Source organism: Zootoca vivipara, chromosome 3 (assembly GCF_963506605.1).
Source record: "Zootoca vivipara chromosome 3, rZooViv1.1, whole genome shotgun sequence".
In the NCBI taxonomy this organism is placed as follows: Eukaryota; Metazoa; Chordata; class Lepidosauria; order Squamata; family Lacertidae; genus Zootoca; species Zootoca vivipara.
In genome coordinates this window covers 102,646,422-102,668,080 of record NC_083278.1, presented here as the reverse complement: position 1 = coordinate 102,668,080, position 21,659 = coordinate 102,646,422, and the positions used below count along the sequence as shown (strand labels likewise).

The following is a 21,659-nucleotide window of genomic DNA, read 5'->3' as shown; positions in this document are numbered from 1 at the left end:
TTATCTTATCTGTACTGAATCATGTACAGTACTGTATACCTAAGCACACAGATTTTAATGGGTTCAGATCCTCCCGATTCTGACTAGGATTATGTCTAGTGTGTCAACCCCAGTAAACTGTTCTCTCCAGTGGGATTTATGGTAGTCTTTCAACAATCCCCAGACAGTTTTGCCATAGCTGGTCGACTATCAGTTTATGGTATCACAAAGGCAGTCTTTTTCATTTAGTCCCTGCTGAAATATGAGACATCAGTATTGGCATTCTGAGCGCTCTTGAAGACACACTTGTTCGGGCAAGCAGTCCCCTGAACAAATTTCCGATATTATTTTAACTCTTAAAATTGTTATGCTATTAAATCCTGCTTTGTTATATATTTTAATTGAGGGTGTTTTAATGCCCCACTGCAGGCCTCCCCAAACTTCGGCCCTCCAGATGTTTTGGACTACAATTCCCATCATCCCTGACCACTGGTTCTCTTAGCTAGGGATCATGGGAGTTGTAGGCCAAAACATCTGGAGGGCCGCAGTTTGGGGATGCCTGCCCCACTGCAATTGTACTGATTTTATAGTTGTAATCTATAATCTGGAGTGGCTCCCTGTTTGTGGAATGTTCTCCCCAGGGAGGTTGACCTGGCATCATCAGGCAAAAATGTTCCTCTTCAACCAGGCCTTGGGTTGCCTAACTTTCTACAGCCTTTTAAACGTTCGTGTGTGGGTGTTATTATGGTGTTTTTGTTTTAACTATTTATTGGTGCTTTATCCTGTATTTTTTATGTTTTAATGTTTAAAGGGTTCAGATCCTCTTAAAAGTTTTTAATGTTTTATTGCGTTTTTATTTATGCTGGAAACTGCCCAGAGTAGCTGGGACAACCGTGTCAGATGGGCAGGGTACAAATTTAAAAATCAACTGCTGTTATCATCAGCATCTTGCCCTGACATCTTGTGTATATAAATCTAATAAATAATAGTAACAACTGCCTAGAGGCCATTTTGGCATATAAACGGTAAATAAATTTACAGACAACAACAAGAAGGGATGTACATCCTTAGCTGAGTTTACATGTCAGAGAGGACATCCTTTATTGAGAGAATACTTCAGAATCATTGACAACATAGACACGGGCATCAAACATGTGCAGATGCCGATGGGATGTTGACATAGCTCTTCATGGGTGGGAGGGGCCTGATCTTGCGGCCCGCCCACCCCCCTTTGCGATGCCACAGGCCACTCTTGGGCCGCTTCCCTAACCACCGGTTCCGACCAGCCTTCCCGATGATCCGCTTGTTGTGGTCCACGTTGGAGACTCGGCCCACGGTTGCCATGCAGGTCTCCATCACCTGTAAGAGTGAGAGAGGTTATGGAGCAGGAATGAAAACCAGGGGTGAAGAACCTCAATAGACCCATTGCCTAACTCGTACAAAACCTGCAAAACTCGGGGCTCAGCCTCATGTGTCTGCATCACCTATGCGGGAGAGCAAATACAATAATCGATTACACTGCGACCCCTAAGCGAGGTGAAAGTAAATTCATCGTCGAGTGGCAGACAAAAATGATAGACTATGCGGAACTAGCAAGACTGACTAGCAGGATCCGAAACCAGGGGGAGACAAAGTTCCAAAAAGATTGGAGTAAATTTGTGGACTATATGGAAAAGAACTGTAGAAGTTTAAAGACACTTGCAGGACTGAAATAAATCCTACGAAATGACTTTAAACAGGAATAAGGAACTGCGAGATAAGAGTTGGAAAGAAAACCAAATGAGGGGAGGGAGGGAAGTCAAGCTCGGCAGAGCATTGGGAATGAGAGAAATGAAAATAACTGTTAAAAAGAGAAAAAATGTGTGTGTTGTATTTGTTTTTGAATGTTTTGTTTTGTGTAATGTGTTTAATGTGTTTATTTGGAAAATTTAATAAATTGTTCTTTTTTAAAAAAAGAAAGTAAATTCATCGTCGTCAGGGAAGTTGTTCAGTCCATTTAAGATGACAACGTTATGAACAATGCAGAATTCCAAGAGTCTTAAGCCTGCTCTGTTCAATATGCAATCCCCTTAGAGGAACGGGGGGGGGGGGGACAGAAAGAGAGGGGGGTAGGATATCAGAGCCTTTGAATCATTCTCTATATAGATGGTTTGTATGATTCTATTGTTTTATATATGCCAGTAAAGGTGTTGTGGTTGTGGTGGACCTATGCGGGAAAGTGTAGACTGAGCAATGATAACGTTAGAAGCTTCACGCGTCATTATACCCTCAATTTTTACATGCTGCTGGATCTCGACAACTTGGTTCAGCACAGAAGGCCCAAACCGGTGTTCCAATACAACCTGGGGCATCCGTATTATCTTGGACTACAACTCCCACTTGACCACCGGCAACGCCAGCCGGGTCCGATAGGAATTGTAGTCCAAAACATCTGGTGGGCACCAGGCTGAAGAAGGCTGCCATACAGATGGGTCAGCGAGCAGATGCCATCTGCCATGCGGTGGCATATATACCCAAATTGTTTACCTGCATTTGCCTCTTGGAGGGCAACTGGATGATGACTGTTTCGTTCACCTTCCTTAGTATCACGCCACAGGTGCCTGGAAGCAAGAACAAGGCATCAGCGGGGCTTCAGTATGCTTTGACTCAAGGAACAGCCCAGCTCACATTTACTGGAAGCAGCAAGGAAGCGAATTCCCCATAAGCTTCTTTATAAACTGCTGGCCACAAAAAAAACCACAACAACATACAGAGAATAAATCAGTAAGAAGTTCATCATAAAGCAGGCACCCCCAAACTCGGCCCTCCAGCTGTTTTGCGACTACAACTCCCATCATCCCTAGCTCAGTGTTGTAGAAACATTTTGTTGTGAAGCAGTTTATAAATCCTTAAATAAGAATAAAAAGGGGGCAGCTCCTCCAAAAATGGGGGAGTGTGTGTGGAAGGAGGCAAGATAAGATTCTTTTGGGACACGGACTCCGTTTGTTCCAACAGATTTAACCTCCTCCTTTAGTTGAAAAGGAAGGGAAGAAAAGGAGGCGACTGTCTTGATTCTGACCACCTGCCCAGGTTTGCTACCTCCCTCAAAGTTGTTTCTGCCCTCGATCTGGTGCTGACCTGCTGCTCGAATATACTGGGCTCCTTTCCCAGGATGGCTCTCTAAATTGTTGATCAGGGTCCCTACTGGCAGAGCCCCAACTGGATAGGCATCTCCTTCGTTAGCCGACACTGAAAGACAAATAAATAAATAAATCCCCCCACCATATTCACACCGAAAACAGCCAAGGCACAAAAACTCCTAGTAGAACTATGGCCCAAGGCAGCATACAGAACTCGAGGGGTGAGCCCAGTGCGCGGCCTCAGTCTGTCCTCCTTCGGCAGATGGACAAGCACAAGGAATGTCGTGCACAATATTGGTGCCACCACTCAAAAGGCCCTTCCAGTAGCACCTTAGAGACCAACTAAGTTTGTCATTGGTATGAGCTTTCGTGTGCATGCACACTTCTTCAGATACACTGAAACGGAAGTGTATCTGAAGAAGGGTCTTTTCCAGGGTCTTTTCCAGGGAGTCTTCTCTTCTCATGAGGTGGCCAAAGTATTGGAGCCTCAGCTTCACAATCTGTCCTTCCAGTGAGCACACAGGGCTGATTTCCTTCAGAATGGATAGGTTTGATTTTCTTGCAGTCCATGGGACTCTCAAGAGTCTCCTCCAGCACCATAATTCAAAAGCATAAATTCTTTGGCGATCAGCCTTCTTCATGGTCCAGCTCTCACTTCCATACATCACTACTGGGAAAACCATAGCTTTAACTATACGGACCTTTGTCAGCAAGGTGATGTCTCTGCTTTTTAATAACTTTAGGCACCCTTAAAAAACTACAGTTCCCAGGATTCTTTGGTGGAAGCCGTAACCATTAAAGTGAGATTATACTACTTTAAATGTATGGTGCAGATGGATCCACCGCCTGTCCCACTATCAGTTATTATTGTTAGGAAATCTGCTTCCCTGCAATTTCCACACATTAGTTCCAGCCCTACGCGCTGGAACAACAGAGATTGAGCCTGCTCCCGTCTTCTGCAAAACAGCCCTTCAAATATTTAAAGATAGCTACCCTATCTCCTCTGAAACCTTTTCTTCTCCTAGTCAGCTCTTAAGAACTATTCGTGGGCCTAAGAACTATTTGTGGGCCTTGTTTTTTTTCAGAGCCCTCGCCACCTGCGTTACCCAGCTGGTCAATGTCCTTCTTAAAACGTGGCACCCAGAACAGGACACCATACTCCAGATTTACCTGCCATCCTGCCAATTTGTCCTGAAGTTTTGAGAATGTCACCAGCCTGCATGTTTTCTGTCGCAATGATCCACCTCCTTCTCTTCCCTCCAGCCACAAGAGCTATGTCTGCAGATCTGCCGTGGGCAATAACAAAGAGACACAAAGAGGGCATGGTCAGCTCAAGCTGTCAGCCTCATTCCCAAGTATCAAAAAGAAAAACAGCAACCCGTAGTCTCCAGGCCATGTGACTGCTACTCACCTGCATGGGTCATACCGCACCTGAACCACTTTCTCCTCAAAGAAACCAGGCTCTTGTCCAGCTTCATAATTCAACCTTCGGAAATCAATCATGCGGTAGCGCTGCTTATGCCCGCCTCCAATTCTATGCACCCGGATACGACCTTGTGACGGACACGGAGCTCATTAAGCATCACACATTGCAGTCAAATGAAGAGATAAAAATACTGGACCAAGCTTCCCAGCAACCCCCCTACTTCTATGAAAGTGGTCAGAAATCAGGTCTTGGCTAAAGGTAAAACCTGAAACAAGACTAAAAGCTTCCAGGTTTGAAAAAGCAAGTTTTTAGTCCTCATGGTGGTTGATACATACTTGGTGGGGTGGGGGGAAGCAGGAATTAATTTGAGGATTAGAAACAGAAACCAAAAGGTGTCCAGATTGGATCAGGCCAATAGCCCATCTAATCCAGCATCTCATTCTCAGAGTCATTGTTGGACTTCCACTGCCTTCCCAATGATGCGTCTGGTTTTGAGAAGGAGTGAGGGCTCTGGCACGGTCCTAGAGTCCTCCTACCTCCTTCCTAAAGCCTAGTTAGCATATTCCCATCTTGCTGCCAGTATTCGGCCCCTAACAAGTTGTCCTTGAGAGAATATGGCCCTCAACAGAAGAAAGGTTGCCCACACGTGCCTTAATGTAGTCTAAAGATTTAAAATAAAAACTGTGTTGTTGTTTTTTAAAAATAAATTCCCTTGCCATAGGAGAATGGCACCAGAAGACTTGGCTTTTTTTCCTACTTGGTCTCTCCTGACAGAGGAGATTGCCTTCGCTCACTTGAGTGCAGTCCAGCTGTGAGGGGCTGCAGACATACCTGTGTGGTCTCGCCCTCCTGTCTTTTTCATGCCGATGGGCTTTGTGGTATACTTGATCCTGCATTTCCACAGTGGATTGTTGGTAGATACAACAGCAGAGGTGTTGATTTCACGGTATGCGTGGACAAGGCCAGCAAGGCAGGTGGGCTTGGGAGGTGCAGGTATCTAGGAAAGGTGGAAATCAAGCATCATGAACTGAATTTTCTACCCTGATTCCTATGTTCAGGGTGTGTTTGAATTAGATCTACGCCAGAAGTCTCCCTTAATGCCCACAAAACATCTTTGTCCTCCACAATCACTGCCCCCTCGGTCCTGAGGTGGTGAGAATGACTCTCTTTTCCTCCTTTGTAAAGTACATAGAGCTGAAGGAGGAAGTTGGAAGAGTGCCCCCCCCCACTTCCTCTTTCAGCTCTATGTGCTTTAAGGCTTGTTCTGTGTCCATTTTCTGTCTGAATGTGCCCATGGTCTTTAAAAGGTTGGCAACCCCAATCTAGCCCATAATCTTGCAATCCTTCGCTGTCTATTGTGTGCTTTGGAATTGCGGCCTTAAAATGCAGTGGCAATCTTATCAGCAAAGATCTGAAAAATTCTCCCGCTGCAACATGTTAAAAATGCAGCAGTTGTTGCGGGATTCCGGCAAAACACAGAGTCAAAAACACTTTAAAAGTTTGTGGTGCACAGCAGGCAGGTGCTTAACATTTCTACAGTGGAAGGGGGGCTGGGACTGAGATTATTATTATTATTATTATTATTATTATTAGATGTCACAACATCCAAGCCAAACACTGTTATCCCTACTTTCAGATTTTTTTTGGGGGGAGGGGTATTGGTTGTCATTACTCAGTAGAGCAGAAAACAAATGCTCATAAGAATTTTTCCTTATTATACCTGCGTGTGTCATTTGATCAAATCCTAAAACAAACAGCAACAACAAAAATGGAATTGGTTTCTAGGCTGAGCCCTGATAATTCCAAGCTTAATTTAAGGCCCCGGTGTCAGGAAAACAAGAAAGTTTAATTGCACTGCAAGGTCCACGGCAAAATTCTATCTAGAGAGAGGACATTCTATATACACAGTGCATGCAATAATACACGCACAGTGGAAAAAGATAAGGAATTGATCAATGTGGCTTCTGTACCTGGGGGAGACGAGGGCTTGAGGACAACAGCAGGGACCCAAAGCTCCGGATCAAGCGAGATACAGCCATTATCAGTAACACCTGTTCCTGCTGCAGAGGTGGGGAAGAACAGAAGTATTATTAGTTGACGGATACACATGAAGTGACATAAGAACAGGACAGTCTCAAGGAGGTCGGGCGCCCTGGCGCACCGCACCACCGGGGGTCTACCTAGAGCCGGCCCTGCATAAGAAATAAAAATCATTAACACAAAAGAGACAGGAAGCTTTGCTGGGATAAGTGCCACTACTTCCAGGGGGGAAGCTGAAAACAACCATTTATTATTTTATTTGTTCTGTAAAAATAATAAAATCCAATCCACTCTTCTTTAGGGGGAGAGGTGGTGATTGGCCCAAGGTCACTTAGTGATACAGGATCTAAACCAGGGGTCTCCTAACTAAGGCCCAGGGGCCGGATGCAGCCCAATCACCTTCTAAATCTGGCCCACGGACGGTCCGGGAATCAGTATGTTTTTACATTAGTAGAATGTGTCCTTTTATTTAAAATGCATCTCTGGGTTATTTGTGAGGCATAGGAATTCGTTCATATTTTTTTCAAAATATAGTCCAGCCCCCCACAAGGTCTGAGGGACAGTGGACCGGTCCCCTGCTGAAGAAGTTTGCTGACCCCTGATCTAAACCCAGCTTTCCCAGGTACTAATTGGCACTACTCCAAGAAGGGGGAACCTGTGGCCATTCAGATGGTGTCAAATTCAGCAGGGATGGTGGGAGTTATAGTCCAATGTCTGGAGGCCACAGGTTCCCTATGCTTGCTGTACACATTATGTCACCAAAACAGAGATAACTAGAACTGGGGAGAATCTTGGATCCATCTTATTCCAAAGCAGGCATCCCCAAATTGCAGCCATCTAGATGTTTTGGCCTACAACTCCCATGATCCCTAATTAACAGGACCAGTGGTCAGGGGTGATGGGAACTGTAGTCAAAAACATCTGGAGCGCCGAAGTTTGGGGATGCCTGTTCCAAAGCATTATCCCTGGTGTTGTACGGCAAATTGTGAGGTTTCTCTCTAAGGAAAGCACTTCAATGTATAAAACAGGATGTAATCAACATGCAGTGTGTGTGAAATTGCTTTGAATCACATGAAAATTTATCAGTGGTGATGGGAAGAGTGTCATAGTGCTTGCACTCCCATTCTTAGGCTGCAATCCTAGACCCACTTGAGAAACCCTCACTGAACTCAATGGTTCCTTCTGAATAACACTGTTAGCAAACAGTTTCTAGGACAGCACAGGAACAGTAATTGCCTCATCTGGGGGAGAGGGGAGCATCACAAGTCTTTATTATTCCCCTCGAATTCTACCTGATGATTAAAGGAAAAACACTGTTCTGAGATGCGTAGGGTAGCAATTCAGCCAAGTTTTTTCTCATAGTATAGATAAAGTCTCGTGCTCTACTGACTGAGCCATCCCTCCCATTGAAGTCAATGAAAATGGCTAAGTTAGGTCCATTAATTTAAATGGGACTACTCTGAGTAACCGGACAGCAGCCTTAATTGCAAGAAACGCACCTAGGCGGCAGTCCTCTCCGCCCACACTTGCCTGGTCGTAAGTCCCGTTGAGTTTAACGGGTCTTACCTCCGAGTAGGTACCGTATGTATAGGCCGGGCTTGCACCACTGGACCCCGATCCTAACCCAGTCTGGTTTCAGCAGCCCTTACTTCCAAGAAAACTTCCAAGGGCTTTTGCAGAGAAACGTCTCCGGCAGCTGCAGGGGTCTAACTAACAAAGCTTTCCAGGAAACTATATCCCACCCCGGAACGGAATGTTTTTCAGGCAGGCATTATGGCCATGCTCAACGTGACACCGGGAATGAGAAGACATTAAGGCCGCCTCCACTCACCCGGACTTAGGTCCCTAGTCCTGCGCCTCCATTCTGCCTTCCGGAGCCCACGGAGCATGCGCGCGCCGGTCCTGGGCGGAGCTTTGACGTAGGAGGGGTCGAGAATCCATAAAAGGGGTGGGGAAGAACGGGGTCCTGCAGGTGCTGGTTGGGCTGCAGGTTCCGCGTGAAGGAGGCTGGGAGTTGTAGTCCAACAGCATCTGGAGGGCCACTTTAGTACTGCTTTAATACTGCTGCGGACAGGACTCAGAAATCCTTGTTTCACACTTATTATTTTGCAAATAACAACAACAACACAATAGTACGGTACGTAAAGGTAACACTTCAATCGCTCTATAAACCTAATGAAAAGCTAGGCTCTGAATGATGTCTCTTGCTTCATTTTTTCATGTAGGAGACTTGGATTGCCAAAGTTGCATATCACGCAGCTGAGCTCCTGCGCTTTTAAAGCTGCTGGACACGCAGGCAGAAACTCTGAAGGCGAAACTTTCCCCCAGCTCCGTGCAAGGAAAGCATTCACCTGATGAATGCTGCTACCTCGGAAAGGTTACGAGGCTTGGGACATAGCTGCCAAGTTTTCCCTTTACTCGCGAGGAAGCCTATTCAGCATAAGGGAAAATCCCTTTAAAAAAGGGATAACTTGGCAGCTATGGCTTGGGATGAAACCGACAAGCCCAAGAAGCAACTTTTCAGGATGATTGGCAAGGTCTTGAGGGCTGATCCTGGAGAAACAAAATTAAAAAATTCCTTCCAGTAGCACCTTAGAGACCAACTAAGTTTGCTACTGGAAGGATTTTTTTTGTTTTGACTACTCAGACCAACACAGCTACCTACCTGTAACTGATCCTGGAGAGACTGCGTGGTGTACCGCAGTTGTTAGCATGCCTAGGTTAGGGCTAAGGAGGCCCAGGTTCAACCCCACCACCACCCACAGCCAGGAAGCATACTCTCTCTCTTTTCTAAATTTATTTGATTTTCCATATTGTTAGGGCAAAATTCTGGGTGCGAGAATGCTCAGCCACCCAGCTCATCAGGCAAGGGCCTGTGGTCGTTGCGGAGTATAAAAGGAAGGAGTCCAGCCATGATCCGGAGCAAACAGCAAGGTTTATTACTGCGCAGCAGGTTCAATGCCAGACTGAACACTGTGAACAGGGCTGCAAGAACTTTTAAAACTTCCCACCACCATCCCATAATGCACATCGAAAGCATCATACATACATCACTTGTGACAGGGTAAAACGTCAGAAAAGGGGAAGGTGCAAGGGGCATTAGCATACAGGTAAACAGGAGGTAAGCAGGATTAGCATAAGGATGTCCCAGGACATTGTTAAGCAAGTACCAGTAAGTATCTGGGAAGGGATCCTTGAGTACCTGGTGGGGGGAAACAATGGGTCCAGTTGTGTGTATTGCCTCTGGCTTCGGAGGGTTGGGAATGGCAGGAGATGGTACCTGAATGGATTATGGATATGCAGAGGAGCACCACCCTGGCTACCTGACCTCTTGCTTAAGGGATTATGGCTGTTCCCTGCATCCCTGAGAGCCCTTGGCCAGAGTCGCAAAAAGGAGGTTTCATTTAGAAATAAAGATACACTGTATTCATTCATAAAGAAATATGGTTACATAGAGTCTCAGGCAACAGAGAAAGGGTAGGAAAGGGAGCCTTTATTACTCAGGGCTTGATCTTGAGGGGTTCGTGTTGGTGCGATACTAGAGTGGTGTTGTAGGATCAAATGGGGTCCCCTTGAGGGCATTAGTGCTGTTGTAAAAATTTGCAGAGCTACACGGTCCTAGAATTAAGTGGATCCTTGACCCAGGAAGAGTCCAGGTATCCTGGCAGGCAGACGAAGTTTGAGCGTCTCCTGCCTACCAAATAACAGAGGCCAAACCAGGACGTACGAAGCAAGGTACTTTATTAATTAAATAATAAAGCTATTGCAATAGCGATCCGTCCACACAAGCAAGTTGAAGTGAAGGGACCCCGAACAAAGGAAGCTTCACAAATTTATAGGTTTCATTTCCAATAGTACAGAATTGCATAAAAGGTGGGGAAATGGGTTCTGGGAGGGGGTAATCGCGAGAGGACAAAGGGGTTGATGGAATTCTTGATGTAAGATATCATGGTGATAGTCCAGGTAATGATTATGCATGTCTCCTTATTGTTTGACAGGAAGACTCTGCGGATGTGGGAAGATTGTTGATAACACCTGTTTATCAAATAAAATTGTTGTTCTCACTGAAAGTGTGTATTTGAGTCGTGCTCTTTTAGACTGGCTAGGTGGCAGTGTGGTATCAAGAAGAAGTGGAAACAGTCCGTAAAATATGTTGTGCCACAGAGGTGCCTATTAACTTGCAACAAAGTTTATACAAATATTCAACGTTTGCAATAGAGAGAAAAGACTACACTTAAAGTTAAAGAAGAAGAAGATATTATACAGTAACTAATAATACACAGAGAGGATACAATTCTAACAGCGGTAAAACGTTCACAGTTCAGAGCGATGTTTGACAGCTTATAACATTTTATCAAGGACAACGAACTAAAAGCTTAGAAGGGTGCATAAGTGGAAACCTTTGCAAATAGTAGAGTCAAACAATTAATTCTTCAGGATGGCAGGATTTTTTAAACAGGTACAATTTGATAGAAAGGTTCAAGGTATCAGTGCAAGGTTATATTATTGCGGTTTCGTAAATAGATACAGTTTCATACAGAGTAGAGAATAGGGAGATGCATTGGGTAACATGATAGAGGACACCATAACATTACTAAAGGAACAACGGAATAGTTTATTAGGGATAAATATATATATCTTAAAAAGGTCCATGGTTCAGCTGAATCTGGGTCATGAAAAGTACAAGGGAGGGCACCTCAGGCGGGGATTTGGGAGGGTGGAAGTTCCGAGAATGGGTGATCGTTATCGTTTTTGGTTATCTGGCTGGAGGTGCGATTATGCAAGTTTCCATGTGGGTGTGAGACAGGATTTAGCAATGGGTTATGTAAAAGGGTGCGTGTGTTTTCCAAGAGGTCTGGAGGAACTGTCTGGGTCAGCAGGGGATTAATTTACCTTGATACGGCAGAATAGGCTTCTCTTGACTTTTGAACCATGAAGTCAAGAAAATGGCTTCTCTCTGGCTAAACTGTCCCCTCTCTGTACATTGGTAGTCTCGTAATGCATGGGGGCAAATTCCTCTTACCCTGCCCCTTATAACATTTCCCCTCTCTGCGGATTAATTTTTAAGTAATTAAAAATTATTTCCGCACACCGGGGTAATGTACTCCCCACTCCCAAGGTGGAACATCGGTACTATCTCGGGGAACTCAGGGGAAGGACATAACGGAGCTTGAAAGGAGGTTGGGGAGGGCTTTTGTCTGCGGGGAGTTAACATAGCCGGGAAACATTGGAGGCAACAGCAAAGGGAGGTAAGGAGGAGGATCAAAGATAGAGCTAGAAAAAGGGTGCCTTTCACGATTTCCCTGAGCCAGGAGGCATTGGGAAGCCACGACCAGATATCCCAGTCTGAGACCCCTTCATTCTGCACCTCGTGGAGATCTTTTGTTAGGGAATCGATGGCTCGGAGGTGTGCTGTTATATTCAGGGTCTGATCGGATACATACATACAGCACTCCGCCCCGATGAGCTTACAGGTCCCGCCCTGCGCTGACAGGAGGAGATCAAGAGCCAAGCGGTTCTGAATAGAGAGGGATCGGACCTGAGTGAGTTCTGTTAACACTGCTAGCGTGGCGGCCTCAGATTCATTGATGAACCGCAACAAAATATCCGTTAGTTTTAAGATGTCCATATGGTTCGAGAAAGCCCCATAGGCTGGGAACACTGCGCGGAGCCAGGTCTCTGCCTTTGCCTTAGGTTTTAACGGGGTAGTCGGGGACCTCCTGTTTCTCAAGCGGCCGGTAGGTAAGTCCTGGGTTACCCGGAACCCTGGGTGTATGTGGCCGAGGAAGCAGGATCCTCTCATGTGAATACTGACCCACGTATAACCTCGGGAGGAACAGAGCCAGAATAGCCCGCTGAGGGGTTTCCCAATTCGTCCGGTGCTAAAGGCTTCTATGAGACCGTCAATGGGTGATTCTTGAATGAACGGGAACAAGACGGCTGTCAGGGCAGACTTGAGATCAGGGTAAGAACGGGAATGCGTGTGATTCCTGACTAAGGTGAGGTCCTCTCCGGGGTTTATTAAGATCGTAACGGGGCATTTGCTAGAACCCACATGGCTTCCAGTTCCTGTAAATTCTCTACAAATGGGTCCTTGGGACTCACCACTCAGGTATATATACTGTGAAGTGGGCTTTAAGAAAGTAAGGTTCCGGTTCAGGAGGTAGGTACTCTTATACTGTTGGAGGGTGAGGGGGTTTGCAACGAAAGGCACTCCCTGCTCTATGTGGGATGGGATATGGGTGCAGATCCAGCAGTCAGTTAAATTCGTGGCATGGGCGGCCCGCTGAAGGAGCTGGACGTACGTATTACTTTGCCATGCAGAGATATCGGAAATGCGCGGGGGCAAGGGAAGTCCTGTAAGGTTGACGTTTCTAGGGGCAGTGCCGAGGGGCTGTAAAGGGTCCTGTCGGTGGAGTAAGTGTAGGTCAGTTGAGACTCCCCCGCATTTCTGGGGTCCTACATGGTCCCATTCCGTACTAGCCCCACCTCCAACTGAGTGTAACCATCCCTCGACATACCTATTTCCTTCCCAGGTTGATGCCGTCCCTATGTCCCATATACAACAAAATTTTCGAACGCAGATACCTTGAATGGTCGTAGCAGTGGATGGATTGGTACACATGAATCCATAAGTCCAAAAGTCATAATGCATAGAGTCCGTGTATTCCCCCCAAAGTCCTTGTCCTTGTTCTGCGGGGTCAAAAGTCTTAATAGTGGTGCCCCATTGGGTCTGATGAGAAGTTCCATTGTGGCAAGTTAACCGGTTCCAGGAATGGTCAAGGGTAAAGAAAGCACGTCCCAATATAGAGAAGGAGGCAGACCTTATAAGTAATTCCCAGGTTTGGGTGCCTCGCAGTTGGGGTCGAAAGGCATGTGGTAGCCACCTCTTAGTTCCGGGAAGGCAGAATTTGAAGTCTCCAAGGTTGTTCAAGGAAGTAGGGTCAGAGGAGTCGACGGTCCGATGATCCAGGAAGAAGAACTCAGAAGGATTTTCTCCACAATTGAGCTGCTGGGCTGCGACGTAGGTGATGAAGGCGAGACAGTATCCCAGGAGCAGGGTCCGGTCCATCTCACGGGTTGGCAGAGGCGAAAATCTGTATAAAAATAAAGAAAGAACTCGACAGACACGATACAGTTAGGGAAGGGAGGGGGTGGTGGTTTTTGGGTTTGAGAAAGATAAGGGAGGAGGGTGGGAAAACTGGGTTGGGTTTTGGGAAGGTGGTATGAGAAAGGGAAGGTAAAACAAAAACTGGGGTTTCAGGTCCCGCTCCCGGTGTCGTGGCATTTCTGTTTCCGGAACTGCATTCGTATGGGTGGATGATCTGGGTCGTCTGGTTCAGGTACTACAAGGATCTTTGACATCCACTTCTCCAGGTCTCCTTGGTCACCTTCCTTGGCTGTTATTGGGATCGAGGTGGGTTCCTCGGGAGGGTCTTGGGGGGATTCGATGGCTGGCGCGGGATTGTCGAGTGGGACGGTGTCTTCGGTGGAGTTGATGGAAGATGGGGAGGTCCTTGCAACGTCACCCAGGTCGTTGGGGTTTGGTGCGGACTTACAGAAGGTGTGATGAATCCAGGCAGAACGTTCAGAGACCTTGATTGCAGTTGGGGTCGTCAGGAGAATCTGGTAGGGTCCTTCCCACTGGGGTTGTAAGGTGGCTCGCCTGTAAGTTTTAACCCAAATCCACTGTCCAGGCGTGAAGGAGTGAGCATCGACATCAAGGGGAACATTCTGACAGGTCGCTGCATAATGGTGTAGTTTCTTTAGTTGTCGTTGTAATTGTGTAACATATACAGTCAGTTCGTTTTCCCCAGTCTCTAGCTCAGAGACGGGGAGTTGGGTGGTATGAGTCGGGGAGGGTCTGGCGAACAGGAGTTCATAGGGAGATAGTTTCAAGAGTCCTCTCGGCTGGCTACGAATATTATGTAGGACTAACGGAAGAGCATTTATCCATTTTAGCCCGGTAGCCTTACAGATTTTTCCCAATTGGGTTTTTATAAGTCCATTCATCCGCTCCGTCTGACCTGAAGAGGCCGGATGGTACGGGGTGTGGAGTTCCCATTTAATTCCAAATGCCTTGGTGACAGACTGAACTACCTCTGCAGCGAAATGTGTCCCACGGTCAGAGTCTAATCGACGTGGAACTCCGTATCTGGGAATTATTTCCTGCATGAGGATTTTGGCAACGGTTTGAGCATTTGCTCGTTTGCATGGAAAAGCTTCTGGCCAACCTGAAAGTCGGTCTGTTATGACAAGTAATTGTTTAAACCCCATACAGTTCGGGAGTTCTGCAAAATCTAGTTGTAGGCTTTCAAAGGGTATATATGCCCAAGGTCTAGACCCTGGTGGTTTGCGTGGTTCTTGTTTTGGGTTGAATCCGGCGCAGATGGTGCAATTTTTGGATACTGCCTTCGCAAATTGGTGTGCACCTGGGGCATACCAATGCCTAAGGATGCTGTCTGCTAGGCGGTTTGCTCCCCAGTGTGTGAAATTGTGTAAAACCCGGAGGTGGCGGGGTACCCAGGCTTTAGGCATTGCTAGACGTCCGTCCGGCAAAACCCACGCATTGTCCCTTTGGTGTGCCCCCAGTTGTTGCCATGAGCTTATTTCTTCTACACTAGCGGTGCGATACATTCGATTGAAGTCTACATCGGCTGGAACTAAGATGGCTTGAAATTCATTTTCATACATTTCCCCTCTCATGGCCGCTGCCTTCTGGGCAGCGGCGTCCGCAATACTATTCCCTAAGGAGACAAAGTCCGTGCCATTTGTGTGTGCTTTGCAGTGTATTACTGAGATGGCCTTCGGGAAATGTATGGAGTCCATTAGTCTTTTCACTAGCGGTGCGTGAGAGATTTGTGTTCCTGCAGCTGTTAGGAATCCCCTCTGTTTCCAGAGGGTACCCGTAGCGTGTACCAGTCCGAAACAATATTTGGAATCAGTATAGATATTTACGCGCTTGCCTTCACTCAATTCGCAAGCTCTGATAAGGGCAATAAGCTCAGCTGCCTGCGCACTGTAGCGCGGGTTTATAGGTGCAGCTTCTAGGATGGTGTCGTGTGTTACCACAGCGTACCCAGTTTGTCTTGTTCCAGCCACGACCTTGGAACTTCCATCTGTAAAGATTGAGATATCTGGGTTTTCCAAGGGAAGGTGGTCTAAATCTTCCCGTGGCCTTTCGGCCAAGCGGACTGCTAAGGTGCAATCGTGATGGGGGGTCCCGTCGTCGGGCAGAGGCAGTAGGGTGGCTGGATTTAGGGTATTGACTCTTTTAATGCGCACGTTGGATGGTGTGAGCAGGGCAGCTTCGTACTGATTTAGTCGTTCGTTACTAAAATGTTGACAGTTTCGTAAGTTTAACAAGGTGGCTACAGCATGTGGTACATTTAGGATTAGTTCTTGATTTTGAACGATTTCTAGGGCTCTGTCCACTAATTCCGCAGCGGCAGCAATTGCCCTGAGGCAACCTACAGTCCCCTTAGCTACCGGGTCTAATTGAATACTGTAGTAGGCGACAGGACGTTCCTGGCCTCTGAAGGTTTGTGTCAGAACTCCGGAGGCTACCCCTTTCTGTTCATGCACGAACAGCGAAAAGGGGAGACGGTAGTCTGGCAATCCTAAGGCTGGAGCGGACCTCAGTTCCCTTTTGATAGTTTCAAAATTTTGTAGGCTTTCTTTGGACCATTCAAGGGGTTCTGGTTCGTCCTTATTAGTCATCTTTACAAGGGGTTTGGTTAATTCTCCATACCCTGGGATCCATGACCTGCAAAATCCGCTCATTCCTAGAAACCCGCGGAGCTGTTTCTTGGTCTTTGGCAGGGGAACCTTAGCTATAGCATCTACTCTTTCAGTTGTCAAAGCTCTTGTTCCGTGGCCAATTATGTGGCCCAAGTATTTTACTTCAGTTTGGCAATATTGTAGTTTTTTTGGTGAGACCTTGTGGCCCTTGTCGGCAAGGGCGGTTAGTAGATGGACGGTGTCCATGTGGCAATTAGTTGCGGAGGTGGAGCAAATTATCAAGTCATCTACATATATTAAAAGGGAGGAGCCAGCAGGAAAGGAGAGGTCTTGTAGGTCCCTATGCAATGCACAAGCAAAAATTGTTGGGCTCTCTACATATCCCTGTGGGAGTCTAGTCCAAGTCAGCTGTCCTTTTTCCCACGTAAAGGCGAACAGAAATTGGCTTTTCTCATGCACTCTTATGGAAAAGAAGGCGGAGCATAAATCAATGACACTGAAATATGTACTATCTGGTGGGATTCCGGTCAAAATTGTATTAGGGTTGGCGGTGATGGCGTGGCGGGGTATCACAAAGTTGTTGATAATTCTGAGGTCTTGGACAAGCCTGTATTTAACTGGGGCACCCGGGGGTGATGGCTTGCGTACCGGCAGGAGTGGACTATTGCATGGGCTGACGCAGGGAACAAGGATGCCTTGATCCATAAAATCCTGTATCATTGGCCTCAATCCTTCTATTGCCTCCTGCGGCAAGGGGTACTGTTTGATGGAGGGGTATGGGACATCAGTGCGGTATTTAATAACAACGGGATCTGCCGATTTTAAGAGTCCCACAGAGGTATTAGTATTTCCCCATAGGTGAACTGGTACCTTGTCAATCAGAGGGGTTGGTATTTCTAAATCAGTCAGGTTTTCTTCCTTTAAAATGCCTTGAAAGGAGACTGCCGCCTCTTCTGGCATGTGGAGGTAGATACCCTCAGTGCTGCAAGTTATAGTTGCCTGTAATTTACATAGTAGGTCTCGCCCTAGTAGGTTGACAGGGCTCGGGGTCAGTAGAAATGAGTGCTCAGCAGTCAGGGGCCCTATCGTTACTTTCGCTGGCTCTGAAAGAGCGCATGTCCTGGGGATCCCATCAATGCCCATTATACGTTGTTTTTGCTGACTGGACCTCAGATGACTGTCGTTTAAAGTTGAGAAAGTTGCCCCTGTATCTAGTAAACACTGATACTCATGGCCATCTATGGTGATTGTGCATATGGGGTCATGGGCTGATAAGGCAATTGTCGGGCATACCAGGGCAAGGTTTGAAGGATCCCCGTTTAATTGTCATTGGTTAGTCTCTGAATTAAGAGTGGGTTGCATTTGCTCCTGGTTAAATTCCAGCGGTAGTTGGAATGGGCGCTGATTCTGGAAAGGGTTTGGCGCTATCGGGTTAGGGTTTTGTGCTGCATTGGATCCCATCCCTAGAGCTGGTTTTGGTGCCACGGTATTTAAGAATAATGGACAATTTCGCTTGAAATGCCCTATTTGATTGCAGAAAAAGCATTGAGAGGTGGTCTCTCGATGCTGGACATTGTTAGCCCTTTGGTAAGGAGAGGCTTGTCGATTTGCATGTGCGTTCATCCCTCTAGGTTGTGTGGGAGCCTTTGAATTTCTGAAGGGGTAACTAGGTTGGGGGTTATATGCGGTACTGGCTGCACTCAAAGCCAAGGCGAGGACTCTAGCATCGTCCTCCTTTTCCTTCCTTGCCTCCTTTTTCTTTTTCTCATCCCTTCCATCATAAATGGTTTTCGCAAGCCCGAGGATCTCACTCATGGGTTTCCCTTCATAGGCTACTTGGAGGGAGAGGAATTTTCTGATGTCTGGACAAGCTTGGTCTTTAAAGAAGCTTTTCACCACTACTTGGTTGTCTGGGGTATCAGGATCGATCCCCCCCCATGTTCGAAAGGCGGTTATTAGCCTGGTATAGAAGGCGGTGGGAGTTTCATCAGGTTCTTGGGTTACCTCCCTGATCTTAGTCCAATTTGTAGATTTTTTTCCCGCGAGCCTTATCCCATGTAAGATGGCTTTTCGAAACGCCTTCAGATACCAAATCCCAGGCGTGGTGTTATAGTCCCATTCTGGTTCGGTTCTAAGTTGGGCTGCAGTTAGAGGCTCGATCCCTGCAGGTTTATTGAGTTGGACATCAGGTAATTTTAGGGCTTCTGTTGCTTTCTCTAAAATCTCCTCCCGTTCGGGCTCATTAAAAAGACCATTCAGGAGCATGTGTACGTCTGCCCAGGAGGGATTATGAGTAGAAAAAATAATGGCAATTTTACGATAGCACATGTCAGGATTGTCTTTTAAGGTCGACATCTGCTGAGCCCAATTCAGTAGGTCTGAGGTTAAAAAGGGAACATGGGAATAGACGAAGTTCGTCCCATCTGAAACTGGGACTGACCTTAAGGGATATTGTCCCTGGGTTTTCTCGGTAGCCTCTGGTTCCTTTTCTATGGGGTCTCTTTCCTTTGTGGACGATCCCTTTAATTCCGATAAAACTGTCACTAGTTGCTCCACTAAATTGGTTTCTGGGTCACGACTACGAGTTCTGCTAGCAACAGGACTTAGCTGGGGGGGTACTTCAGCAGGAATTCGGGCTTCGAGGTTGCCCTGAGGTGCTGGACTTAGACTAGGCATGGCAGGAGTTACAGATCCGCCCTCCACTGCACTCCGGGAGTCTTGGACCTCAGCCTCCCGTTGTCTGTTTGCGTTAGAAGGAGATGGTGCCGGGGCTTCGGCAGGGCTGCAGAGCTGGTCTACCGGCTCTTCTATAATTGTTTCCTGGTACGGTGGGGGTCTTGAACTCCTTTCCGTTATTACTGGCATTTGTGGGGCTGTTGGACCTTCAGTCCCTTTAAGAAGGATTTTTGCCTTTTCAAATAAGTTGAGATATCGAATTTGCAAGGGGTATTGGTCTTCCAGTGTTATTCTTAGTGCAGAGATTCGCTGGGCATTAAGGGAACCTCTCGGGATCCATTTTTCCCCCTCTGGATGGTCCGCAGTGACGCGGATCCAGTCTTTCTGACAGAGTCTTTTTAGCCGATTTTTGTCAAGTTTTTCCACCCCAGGTAATTCATGCCAATGTTCGAATATGAATTGTAATGGGCTTTCATCCTCAGAGTCCCCACTTTGGCGAAGCTTCCATTGAGCTTTGCCACGGCTGGGAGTCTGGGACAGGAATTCCTTTGAATTATGCGCACCCATGTTTATTCTGGCTCTTTATACTGCAGTTCTGGGTCCCCGACCCTGTTCCTGGACACTCTTAACTTCCCGAGTCTATGACTCACCCCCACGTCCTTGTGGTGTTCCTGCCTGCCGTTCGCGTGCACTAACTACTAGGCGGCCTGGTGCAGCTAGATACCTAAGGACCCCCTTCTGGTCATCAATTGCCTAGGGTCCTGCAGCAACTTTCCTGCCTCTTACAATCTAATAGAAAGACTACCTGCCCTGGACGCTTGCCCACGCAATGCCGGGTGGTTAGCCTTGGAAGGAAGGTTTTTTGAAAAGAACGGGTGACCTTGCGATCTAGAACAACCCCGTCACTTCCCGGTGGGGATCGGGGGTGTCTAGGGGCGGCTTCACCCGAAGATTAAGAGCAGAGGAATACGGAAAAAAGGTTGGGTAGATTGCTCAGAACTCCTGCGCAGATTGGCAGGAGCGAGCTGGGTCCGTCCTTCTGGGTATTTCGTTTAACGAAAGGACGGATCCCAAAGGCTCTAATTCTTCTTTATCCCTTATGCCTTTACAGCTTAGCTGCAACTAGAGCCCAAGATAAGAAACAGAAAAGGAGAGAACAGTGAAGAGTGAAGTTTTAGAATTGTAGTTGCTGCAGTAATCAGCCCACCGCGTGTCCCCTTTTAATACTCACGACCGATCCTTTCAGTCGAATCCCGTTGTCTCCAGCTTCCCACTGGTTCCTGAAGAAAAACAGCCTTGTCCCTTTAAACGTTGCTTCGTCCTGGGGGTCCCGCTTGGACTCTCAATTACTACCAAGCGCCTCGGGTCCTGAGGTTGGTTTACCCCCCTGCAAAAGAGGCAAGGGCGCGCTGGGCTCCCCTTCCTCAGTGAACCCGGAGCTCAAGGCAAAACTGGGTCCCCGAAGTGGTCGCCAAACTGTTGTAAAAATTTGCAGAGCTACACGGTCCTAGAATTAAGTGGATCCTTGACCCAGGAAGAGTCCAGGTATCCTGGCAGGCAGACGAAGTTTGAGCGTCTCCTGCCTACCAAATAACAGAGGCCAAACCAGGACGTACGAAGCAAGGTACTTTATTAATTAAATAATAAAGCTATTGCAATAGCGATCCGTCCACACAAGCAAGTTGAAGTGAAGGGACCCCGAACAAAGGAAGCTTCACAAATTTATAGGTTTCATTTCCAATAGTACAGAATTGCATAAAAGGTGGGGAAATGGGTTCTGGGAGGGGGTAATCGCGAGAGGACAAAGGGGTTGATGGAATTCTTGATGTAAGATATCATGGTGATAGTCCAGGTAATGATTATGCATGTCTCCTTATTGTTTGACAGGAAGACTCTGCGGATGTGGGAAGATTGTTGATAACACCTGTTTATCAAATAAAATTGTTGTTCTCACTGAAAGTGTGTATTTGAGTCGTGCTCTTTTAGACTGGCTAGGTGGCAGTGTGGTATCAAGAAGAAGTGGAAACAGTCCGTAAAATATGTTGTGCCACAGAGGTGCCTATTAACTTGCAACAAAGTTTATACAAATATTCAACGTTTGCAATAGAGAGAAAAGACTACACTTAAAGTTAAAGAAGAAGAAGATATTATACAGTAACTAATAATACACAGAGAGGATACAATTCTAACAGCGGTAAAACGTTCACAGTTCAGAGCGATGTTTGACAGCTTATAACATTTTATCAAGGACAACGAACTAAAAGCTTAGAAGGGTGCATAAGTGGAAACCTTTGCAAATAGTAGAGTCAAACAATTAATTCTTCAGGATGGCAGGATTTTTTAAACAGGTACAATTTGATAGAAAGGTTCAAGGTATCAGTGCAAGGTTATATTATTGCGGTTTCGTAAATAGATACAGTTTCATACAGAGTAGAGAATAGGGAGATGCATCGGGTAACATGATAGAGGACACCATAACATTACTAAAGGAACAACGGAATAGTTTATTAGGGATAAATATATATATCTTAAAAAGGTCCATGGTTCAGCTGAATCTGGGTCATGAAAAGTACAAGGGAGGGCACCTCAGGCGGGGATTTGGGAGGGTGGAAGTTCCGAGAATGGGTGATCGTTATCGTTTTTGGTTATCTGGCTGGAGGTGCGATTATGCAAGTTTC

General features: G+C 46.6%; 1 protein-coding gene across 1 annotated transcript; it reads right to left on the bottom strand.

Moving 5' to 3' along the window:
• Nucleotides 1–1,051: 1,051 nt before the first annotated feature.
• On the bottom strand, nt 1,052–8,458 carry MRPL2 (mitochondrial ribosomal protein L2). The gene is made up of 8 exons (XM_035111180.2): nt 8,396–8,458; nt 6,495–6,584; nt 5,356–5,521; nt 4,510–4,651; nt 4,269–4,384; nt 3,097–3,207; nt 2,506–2,579; nt 1,052–1,338 (listed from the first exon to the last, which is right to left on the bottom strand). The coding sequence occupies exons 2-8, from the start codon at nt 6,561–6,563 to the stop codon at nt 1,126–1,128; spliced, it is 891 nt and encodes a 296-aa protein (XP_034967071.2). The 5' UTR covers nt 6,564–6,584; nt 8,396–8,458; the 3' UTR covers nt 1,052–1,125.
• Nucleotides 8,459–21,659: the final 13,201 nt, after the last annotated feature.

Bases quoted from the DNA above. Each gene is read 5' to 3' on its own strand.
- MRPL2 (XM_035111180.2), bottom strand. From the start codon at position 6,563: ATGGCTGTATCTCGCTTGATCCGGAGCTTTGGGTCCCTGCTGTTGTCC. The intron at 5,522-6,494 runs GTACAGAAGCCA...CACCTTTCCTAG, and splicing joins CAAGCCCTCGTCTCCCCCAG to ATACCTGCACCTCCCAAGCC. The intron at 1,339-2,505 runs GTAAACAATTTG...TCACTCTTACAG, and splicing joins CCTCCAAGAGGCAAATGCAG to GTGATGGAGACCTGCATGGC.